The sequence below is a fragment of the Montipora capricornis genome, chromosome 3 (genome assembly GCF_036669925.1).
Source record: "Montipora capricornis isolate CH-2021 chromosome 3, ASM3666992v2, whole genome shotgun sequence".
NCBI classification, from domain to species: Eukaryota; Metazoa; Cnidaria; class Anthozoa; order Scleractinia; family Acroporidae; genus Montipora; species Montipora capricornis.
Genome location: NC_090885.1, coordinates 59511672 through 59522479, shown reverse-complemented (window position 1 = coordinate 59522479; position 10808 = coordinate 59511672). Strand labels below are relative to the sequence as shown.

General features: G+C 37.4%; 1 protein-coding gene across 1 annotated transcript in view; it reads left to right on the top strand.

Moving 5' to 3' along the window:
* Positions 1-10550, top strand: part of LOC138043530 (alpha-adducin-like) — a 17325-nt gene extending 6775 nt beyond the window's left edge. Inside the window, exons 4-8 of the mRNA XM_068889855.1 lie at positions 3357-3449; positions 4781-4879; positions 6073-6243; positions 6763-7083; positions 7341-10550. Coding sequence (XP_068745956.1) covers positions 3357-3449; positions 4781-4879; positions 6073-6243; positions 6763-7083; positions 7341-7706 — 1050 coding nt within the window. The 3' untranslated portion in view covers positions 7707-10550. The remainder of the gene's footprint in view (positions 1-3356; positions 3450-4780; positions 4880-6072; positions 6244-6762; positions 7084-7340) is intronic.
* Positions 10551-10808: the final 258 nt, after the last annotated feature.

Sequence of the window (10808 nt, the reverse complement as noted above, 5' to 3'; positions counted from 1 at the left end):
ATGCAAACTAAGCAAGGTACAGATTTTTTTAGCCTGCTTTATGCAAAACAAATATTGATGCAAAAGTAGATAAATATTGATTCGCAGTTTTAGGAAGAGCACAAGGAAGTTTTAAGGAAGTGTTGATCAAGAATAAAATATTTTGCCATCAGCAACAAAAATTGCAACATGGAAACAACTTAAATTTTGAACCGAGAATATAGAAAGTTACGATCAGGGAAAAACATTGTGGGAGACTTTTATTGTACTTTTTGGCTGCACAAGTAAATCGCAAAATCGAAAATGACATCGAATTCAGCGACACTGGGTTTTTGTTTTTTCTTTCAAGTGTTTTAAAGATTGACAAGAAATGTACAAATTCAACACAAAGATTGCAATCGCCCAACTCTTGAGGTTGACCATTGTTTCTGCAAAGTCAAAAATTTATTCTCCTAGACGAGGTTATATATCACCAGGTAATTCCATCGTTTTGGAATTACATGTAGAAGCTACTTTAACATTCATCTGTATCACAGATTCTTGCCGATTTTGGGGCTCATTATTTTCTCGAAACTCACGCACGCTTCCAACAGACCTGTTTACTTTCATGATATGTGCACACACTTGAGGCCTATTGGCAACACAGACTTACACTCTTACAACCCGATGACATAGTGTGTAGTGCACTTACACTACCCAAGGCCGTGCTCTAACTGGCACCTGGTTGCCTGAGGCAACTAACATTTGGCTTCGGGCGAGTGAGAAAAATTACCCAGTCGCGGGTAAGGCGGCTATAAATTTTAATATGCTGATGGTTACAGTTTACAAAACCTCTCAGAAAATGTTTTTTTTTTCCTTCGTATCAATCGGTTCAAAGGCTGTTCCACATGATTTCACATGTAACATAATCTGTGACTTTCCATGTGATAGCCAGCGGCCGCACGAATTTTGATTCTTTCTCAAAAAATAGCATTAAATTTGGAACGTGGACTTTAGCATTTCTTGGTTATAGTTTTGCAAAAGAGTTGTTACTTCTGTTGTGACAGCAGTAATCACGGCCGGCGAAGCAGTATAATTTACTTTTGTATGAACCCGGGAATCACAGTTTATGCAAATTTAATATTTTTACGATTTTTCACGGCTGCTCCTGCTTGGCTAAAATATATTTAGGTTATGGCTGTTTTAGCCCTGTATATGAAATGACAAAATAGAAAAAAAAGGGGAAGATATCATGTTATTTGTTGTTGTTTTAGAAACAGAGCCCTAAACAAATAACGCTGTGACTGGCGCTTCGATCAAATCCACAAAAAAGCTCATTCCACTAAACACGTTACTGATAATATAAGGAAAAAATACTTTAGTTCTGTCCTGTAGCAATGATTTTCGTCCAGATCAAGATGACTTGCTCAAAAAAAAAATTGATAGCTTTTGGGCCGCCATAGTTTCATTGTTTCATGGCAGTTTTCACAAAAGCTCCACAGGAATCAAGCGGTGGTGATTCATATTTTGAAAATTTATTTTCAACCCAGCTAACCAGTAAAAAGGTTTGCGTGTATTAAACCCAAACGTCTTTACATAAACCTGCCGCAATCTTTACTTTTTCATTTTTAAACCTGTAAAACATTGCCACTTTGCTCGTCTTTCTCAAGTATGGCTTCGAAAGTGTTACCGATTGTCTCGCCTAAAAACAGCTCAGGTCATGTCACGCATCACGTGGGAATTCAAAACTTAACTCCTCAAGCTGGACATAATTGTTGACAAAATGAAATCATTTGACTATAAAAATCCAAAAATAGCAGCTTACCTTGAAATTTAGGGAATTTGATCATTTCGCAGTTGTGAAAAATGGGAATGTTCAATTTCACCGTTCACATGTTTTTCCTGGCGTTTGTAATTTGCATAAACATTCGATTTTTTTTGTGCGCCCAGGTTGACCCCATATTCTATACATCACTGGTTTTGTTTGAGTTGATGCATCAGACATCGTCCTTGATTCATTACAACCGTAAGCGACCCTTGCTTGTCCAGTTTCCCCCATACTTCAGAAGGTTATGTTCACCAAGCTACACATATGCTAGCATTAATTTAAGGGGGTATTTACACAATACCGGGCTGAAGTCAGACCGGCATGAGTTCGTATCGGCCTCCTTACCTTTCTTTAAATGTGTTTACACGAGACCCACCTGACAATGAACTCAGACCGGACTGACTTTGTCTCGTTGCTCAGCCGGTGTGAGAAATTCACATACCAGTCTGAGTTCGTACTGGTCTCATGTAAGTCACAACAAATCACAGACCGGGTCCAGACATTTCAAGCCTGTATGCTTTGGATCAGCCTTTTACTTGTTAGAAAAAAGATATTGTTTCATCCTGAAACCAGGCACCAAGCATCTTGTCCCGGTTTCATGTAAACAGCTGCAAGTTCATACCGGTCTGAGTTTTTCCCAGTCTTGTGTAAATACCCCCTGAGTTGCACAATTTTGGATGAACAAATAACACGGTCCTCTGCCAATCAGAATGGAAGAAAAATATTTCAAGTGTGCTGTCAGTGAATGTTCAAATTTCTGTTAGCTGTGTCCTTGAAATTTCTAAAAAGAAAACAGTCTTCTTGGAACTGGGAGGAGTGAGATGAGAGCAAGAAGTACGGAGTTGTAGTTGGCCACAGGCAGTTGCTAATTACCATTACCATCTCAAGTGTAATAATGCCTTAAGTAACCATTTTACGCCTGAATTGGTCCCCATTGATGAATAGACTCATCTGTCATAAAACAGAGTAAAATCTAGATTTGTCACTCTTGGGAGATAATGTACATGTATTAACCTAACATGATCGAGCACACATGCCCTTTCAAGTTGGGGAGATTTGCAAGTCAGCCTAAGGCTGATCAAAGAAAATCAAATATTAGATGTTCAGAGGAAAAAGCAGGTTTATCCATAGAAAAACCTGCTAAGGAGGATAAGCAACTGACTCAACCTCAGCCTCGTTTTAGAGTCTAGGAATAGACCAATTTCGATAAAATTCAGTCCTAAACAAAGGGCATCATCTTGAGGTTCCTCAAGTTAAGTATAAAAAGAGAGAGTTTATTCTCCATTCGTCCAAATGGGAAAGCATAAAGACAATTTTGGAACAATTCCTGACGTCGCAACAACATTCCACAGTCTGGACAAAGATCAAAAGAATTTATTCATGAACCCACCAGTTGCTGTATTTTACTTCATTGTATTCTATTGTTTAAGTAGGAGTATATGGTTAATGGTTGTATCAAACCCAGTATTTGGAAATTTGTTTATCTTTAAAAGGTGCTGCATGTTTAATAAATTATGTTTTGTTTACGACTGAAAATGACTGTGTTATCTTTTATTATAATTTTTAACAGCTCGGTGAAGTGTCCTACCATGATTTTAGAGGTATTTTCACAAATGAGGAAGAAAAAGAATCTATAGTGAAGGATCTGGGTGATAAAAACAAGGTACTGTTGAGGGTAAACTGATAGCGACAAGTAAGTAAAGTTGGGTCCATCATGACTGTGGTGGTGTGGAAATTTGTTATACAACCCCTTTTATGGGTGGGAATATAAGCCACAACCGAGCTAGAACGCTTTTGTCTGAAAAGGGGTTGAACAGTGGCACTTGTGTGTTCTCAAGAATGTGATTACAATCTTGTGTCTGTCACTGTAACTGGACAATTTCACTTACAGCAATTTGCAAATTTATTTTGTTGAAATGAAGTAGGAAGGGGTTTTTGCCTATAAGAAATTTTTCGCTGGAAAAGGTCGCCTTTGTGAATTCATCATGTTGTGTAATATTCAAGCTTAACAGATTTGCATACGTGCGTTGATACGCAAGGAGACAGGAATTTTTTTGCTCTCTGACAAATGATTAATAGGTAGCCAAGATTTTATCCTCAAAAAAATATCTATTTTGTCATTATTTATAGTGTAAAATGAAGACAGTTTTTTTGTTGAAGCAAACAACATATCTTTAACTTCCTGGTTAATCCAATTTATTGCTACGACTTGCTAGTGCGAAGATTGTGTATATGAAACTCACGCTTTTTGTGAATTTTGAGTGTCATGAAATTGCATCATTTGCGTGACATAGCTCCTTTCTCATGAAGATTTTTCAAAAGTATATCTCTTTACTCTAACCCAAAAACATTCAAATAGTAAAAAACTTAAATATTAATCAACCATTTCTTTTGCTTTTGTGCTTGTGAGCATTGTGATTTGCGATAATTCGCAACTCAGTTTTTGTATCTCATAGCACAGGCACCCCAAGCTAAGGATATAATTTTAGCATCATGATCAGCTAAAATTTTAAGCAACATGAATCGACAAAAATGCCTTCCCTTGTCTTTTTGATACCTTGTCAGTGTTTTTGTGGTGTGGTTTGGCCATTTCATCGCTATTCCTGTGGGTTGTTGGTTTTCTTTTTTCCCTCTATAATATGACAGAACAACGGTGAAACTAAAATTCCCTAGAATCGCGCTTAAACGGCCAGAAATACTAAGAACATACCATAAATAAGACAAGGAAGCAAGGTAAGAAATTCTATGTATTTATATTTCAATTTTAACGGCATAAATAACGATCGCTAAATTCCCCATACAAACCCTCATAAAATTTATGTAATGCAATATTCTCTGTGAGCTTGGGTTACCTATGCTCATAGATGTTCAGAAGTTGGCCAAAATTGTAGGTGGTACATTTTGCTGGCTGTTTATTAGAAAATTTCATTGAACTGAAGAATTTGGCTTTTCATGTGTTACTGTTTGATGTTTCATCTTTGTTTTCTTACCAAGGCCATGATTCTTAGAAACCATGGTATTGTGTTATGTGGAGAAACAGTAGAAGAAGTGGTTCTACTTGCTCATGCTGCTGTGAGAGCTTGTCAACAACAGGTAATGTTTTTCTCTTCTGATGGGCACTTTCAGCGTGCTGCTCTCTTTCTTCAAGGACAATAATTAATCATCAAATTCCAACCTAATTGAGTACTGGTGACATAATGTAATATTGGCAAAAATTATAAGACAGTTTCTTGATTAGTTATGCTGTTTGAGCTGTGCTGAACACAATGATTTGGCATTTCTTTTAACTGCATTTTGATTCCCTTAAAACTTTTTGTGTGTTCTCAGATCATTATGGCCCCCAGAAAGTTAATCCTTTCCTATAACGCAAGGTTGAGATTTTGCATGTAATAAATTTGTATAACTGGCTTATAAAAAGAGGGATATGATCCAGCAGAACTTGTCCTTTTAATTTCAGAGCTTTTGCACTGTTAGTTGCTCCAACCTATCATTTCAAAAAAGAAATTAACAGCACACAAAAATGAGTTCAAAACCTTTTCCCTTATTAAAAGAACCATGTGGTGTACAGATGGCATGGTTGGAAAAAATGAATAAATAAATGAATTAATATTTTGTTGTCATACTCAAACAGAGTTGACTTAATGGGGACATAGTTTTTCAGTGAGCGATTAACCCATTGACTCCCAGGGGTTCCCCATTGACGAGTAAAATCGTCTGGTGTTAGATTTTACATACAGAGCAATTTTACATACAGAGTAAAATACTAAGTCTGGCCGGTTTAGGCTGGTTTGGACATCAAAGGGTTAAAGGTGCTTCAGACCACTTACAAGTCATAATTGTTAGCGAATTCTTTTGATTAACGCATTGACTCCCAGGGGTTCCCCATTGACAAGTAAAATCGTCTGGTGTTAGACAGAGTAAAATACTAAGTCTGGCCGGTTTAGGCTGGTTTGGGAGTCAAAGGGTTAAAGGGAACATAGTTTTTCAGGGGGTTAACCCATTGACAAGTAAAATTGTCTGGCGTTAGACAGAGTGAACTACTTTGGTGTTAGACAGAGTAAAATACTACTTCGTACGGCCGATTCAGGCCGGGCTTGGAATGCAAAGGTTAAAGCCACTTAACACTGAAAGTTTCAGACTAAGATCAAAATGCAAATAAATAATAATGTTGATACAGAACTGTTCCAGTGATAACGTCTTGCATGATTAGTGCACTAAATTTGTTTTACTGTGTCTCAAAGTTTTAGACATTGATGCTCCCATTAAAATTATTGTCATTGTTTTAGGTAAGGGCAATTTCTGCTGGAATTGATAATTTGGTGAAGTGTGAAGATTTGGCCAAGGAGCAAGTCATGGAAACAGTTAAATCTGGTGGCGGAGGAGTGGATTCTGGTCAAATCAAATGGAAAAAGGGAGAGCTAGAGTTTGAAGCTTGGATGCGACTACTGGACTCAATGGTAAGAAAATGACTTGTAAAATGTTGTGATTTTTCCAGGCTAAATGTAGTTTAAGTCCTTTTCAAGCCTACATTTTTTGCAGTCTTGCTTGGAGTCAAACCCCACTTAAAAATATAATAATTTCAATATATTTCACCATCATTCATTCTCCTTGTGTAATATTATGCTCTATCTCTTGGAGAATTGTAAACCATCATAGAGTCATTATACATGTAACCACAGTTTAAATAATTTAATATTATATCAAAATCATAAACAAGATGCTTGATAACAGGTGAGAGGACAACTGAAAAATCAGAGTCTTCAAACTTATGACCTCTGTACATAACACTGGTTAGATGCTCCACCTATTGAGCTACAAGAACTCTTAGAGAGCTAGGCCATTTATCTACTAGGTTCTGAATCGACGAAGTGTCCTGCTGGTCTGGGGGCTGTACAATGTCATACACTGTGAATTGCAGTTTTAAGTTACGGCTGATTTAATTAAAGTGGAAACATTTCTTTGTATTTTATTTTCAGGGTTACAAAACAGGCTATGTTTACAGGAATCCTGAGATATTCCAAGGTGAAAAACCAGCTGAGAGAGAAGTAACAACACCATCCACAGTGTCCTCCACTCGAGCAAAAATGTTCTACACACCTGAGATAGAACGAAACCCTGTTAGAAGAGCACACTCCACAGGCCGTGCCAATACATACAGGAACCGTGTCAAATGGTTGAATACTCCAGTGAAGTCAACAGAATACAAGAAAGAGAAGGAGAAGGTTGAACTTGATAGTGATGAGCCGGTTATAATAAAGGATCTCATGCCGGAAAGGGTTGATAAAGACATTGAGCAGGTGAGGCTTAAGTAACAGAAGCACTGTGCTCAATTCAACTGAACCTAGAGGTCTTGAACATTGCCAACTATTCCCAGTTCCAAGAGCTTTGGCTAATGAATTTGTTTGGTTGGTGGCTCAAGGAAGTTGGCAATCCTGGCAAATAATATAATTTTTTTTGTATAGGGTGAGAAAGCACTCACGCTTCATTATCCTAATGTGGTTAATCCCTCGGCCTGGGCTGCTCTCAATTGTGAATATTTCATGTTTTTTTCTAGTCTGAGGAAGTGGTTGTAAAGACAACAAAAGTTGTGATTACGGAGTCATCGCCACATGAAAAGGGAATCAATGGTGATGAAACAAAAGAAGAGAAGAAAGTTGTGGTGATCACAGAGGTGAATGGAGATGCTGTGGATGAAAAGAGTGTTGAAGATGGTGATGAAGATGGACCTGATGGTGAGCTTTTGATGCCAACAACGGATGAATCAGGAAGCCCAACAAAGAAGAAGGGGACCAAAGTCAAGAAGAAGAAGAGCTTCCGAGATGCTTTGGTCAAGAAGTTTAGCAAGAAGGGCGAGCGGCCAGCAAAGTATGTGAAGAATGAAGGAGAGAAGAATGCTGATACTGCAGCGGCAGCAGAGTAAATATTAACATCCTCTGGGTGAAAGTCAATTTCAATTGGCATTGACCTGCCGTTTAAATGCAAAATCAGCCAGTTGGCATATTACAGTAAAGAAAAAAAAACCAATCAATCTGTTTTAATGTATAAAGTTGTGAAGCTTGAGGAGGGCTCAACAATGACAGGACACCGTCAATGAACAGTTAACAATATGAATAATAGTTCCTGGTGGTTTTTTTGTTCCTAATTACCCAACCTGTAATTTTGAAGGGAAAAATAAGAATTAGGAACACATTTTTACTTTGTTTTCAGGGAAATAGTCACTCTCATGCAAAAAGTAGAGTGACAATAAGTTTGGCAGTATGTGTGAGCTCACAAGTTTGATTGTGGGATTTTGAATTGGCCCAAGCAGAAAATACCATAATACTCTTTGTTTGTCCACCCAAATTTTGAATAAGCATTGTTTTTGTTTTCTCTAGGGACCATTGTAAGTCTCAAGAGAAACAGGAAACAGTGCTTATGCAAAATTTGCTGTAAATTAACTAGATTTTTAGTTGTAAGTACTTATTTTTCTTGGGATTGATTTATTTTATCGCTTTAATGTGTATGTTTGGGATGCCATTTTCATTTAGAATGTGAACAATACACATTTATTTCCCAATGTTGCTGGGCATTAGTCAACAAAGGTGTTGCGGCATTAGAGGATAAACTGATTATTCGTATGTCAAAAGAAATAAAAACTCTGACAATGACCAAACCTTTGTTGGCAGCTGAACTAACTTCAGTGGGGTCTTGACTAGATAATGCCGGAGGAAGCCAAATTGATTCAACTCTTGAGCAATAAGGGCTTGTTTGGAAACTACACATCTGTATTCCCTGGTGCAAATATGCCCCAAGTGCCAAGTTGTCTTAAATTCTGAAATAATCATCATCATCATGTAATGGTCAGGACTCCAGTGCAAAACGGCCCGATTTTGGGAAAGGATGTTACTTTTAGTGAAACTAAAGCGGCTGAAAATGCTTCAAGGTTGCTTGCAAGGGAATTTGGAGCTCCATTTATGTAATGCAAACTAGAAACTTTCAGTAGTTAGATTTAAGTTAAATCCATGACAAGATTTCTTTGTTTGTTACAGATAATAATTATGAAATTCTGCAAGTCAACAATCTTCACTGCCAATTTGTTTTTTTGTGTCAAATTGTAGTACCTTGGTCACATGTGTGCTAAAATGCAGACTGGTTCTGAAATTCAAGTAGATACAAAATTAATACATGCAATGTCATTCATGTTACAAATCAAAAATTGTACCCTATGGGTCATGCCAGCTTATTAGTCTTGAATATGTTTTAAATGCATCAGTAGTTTAGGTGATCCTTTCTTTTGTGTGTAGGGGCAGCTTGTCTTAGTACTTTTTACCATAATTCTAGTCGTTAGTAATAATTTATTAATCATCAGTGCTGTTAACAGGCTTTTTTTTCAAGTTGTTGTGAAGAGATAAGTACTGTTGTTAATATCCTGTGTGTCTCGTCGCACATTTGAACATGTATGCACCATAATTTGACCGGCCAAATTTTGTTAAGTTTGAATCTTTGAAGATTGGAGTATCACTTCCTGATTGTGCAGTATGATATTTACTTTCATGTCAAAACTTGAAGCTTTACATCTGATGGAAAAAACAATTACGTACATGTATTTTACCCTGGAGACTGGATGGCAATTTCTTGCCTTTTTTTATTGAGAGGGTGAGAGCTTTTACGAATAATCCAGGAAAAATACACACTTCCTTTACGTAACAATTGAACGCAATTTACTGTGGAATGGAGTTGCTAAAGAAATTCCCAGGCTGGTGATAAAAGTACACACAGAGATTAATTGATCAGAATTAATAAGAAATCAACCAATCAGTTTTGGACTCTCTGATTGGTTGTTGATTTTTGGACAGAAAATGGAACAGAAATCCCCCCTTCCCCAAGATAAGTCGCGCGATGCCTATTACGGGCCATTTTCCCATCATTGATTTTGGGGGAAGGGGTGGTCTCAATTTTTAATTTAATCTGTCAAGGATTGTCGCCATTATTGAATCAGTTTACTTTGTAAGTGCAGATTGTCTAAAGTTCCCACAGCTTGCAAAGCGAACGTGAGACCATGCTCCCCAAATAACTGACTGTCTGAGATTCCAAACAGGCTGAAATAAATTGAAAGTGTTCTTGAAATCAACTAGTTTTTTCAACATAATACACCTTTTTCCATAATGGCCGCCGTTTAAATATTTTTCCAGGTTGTTTTTACTCAAATTAGCCCTTGATGCCTCGCTCTTAAGCTTAAAATTCAAAAGAATCGAGGCATGAAGGTTTAATTTGAATAAAAACAAGAGAATACCTAATTTGCGGCCATTTTGGAATAAGGTGTATTGTGAAACTATTCTTGGTCCGTTCGCTCTTTCACGCGAAGAACTATGAAATGTCTGGTGTTGGTGAAGTCATATGTACTCATCTTTACACCAATGTCTCTAATTTGGAGCTATTTCCGAAGGATTGTCCGTCGTATGCAAATGCTTTGATGCAAATAATTGCAATAGGAGTCCAGCGAGTATTAAGAGCATTACGTGACGCATTTAGATTAAGCATTCACGTCAATGCCTTTTGCTAAGAATTATTTTTTACGTTCAGTTGCCTTACTTTCTACATTAACTGGATTATTGTAGGTTCAATGCAATGCAGATAACAGGTGTGACTCTTGTAACGGTTGCCTTTTATTGAAGAATGTAATCTGGAAATTTCATTTTGTCATTACTGAGACTGAAGGTAATGTACCACTAATGTAGTGGTTTTACCCAATGAATAAAGGATGTCTTGAAACTACTAAATCAAACAATGACTATGCATCAAAGAATGAAAAAGAGCTAGTCGGAGACTGGATGTGGGTTCTTCTGTTGACGAGCAAATGAACTCGAAATGTCTAAAGACTGCGCAGATTCGAGGGTGAGAAACGTTGATTCCCTTTTTGGCGAACCTCGTGGTCCTCACAAACTAACTTTTTGAAAAAATCCTGGCTGAGCAGGTATCGATGAGATGGCGTTTAGGTAGCCTTGGCGCACGATAAAATGCGGCTACCGCAGGCATCCCAATT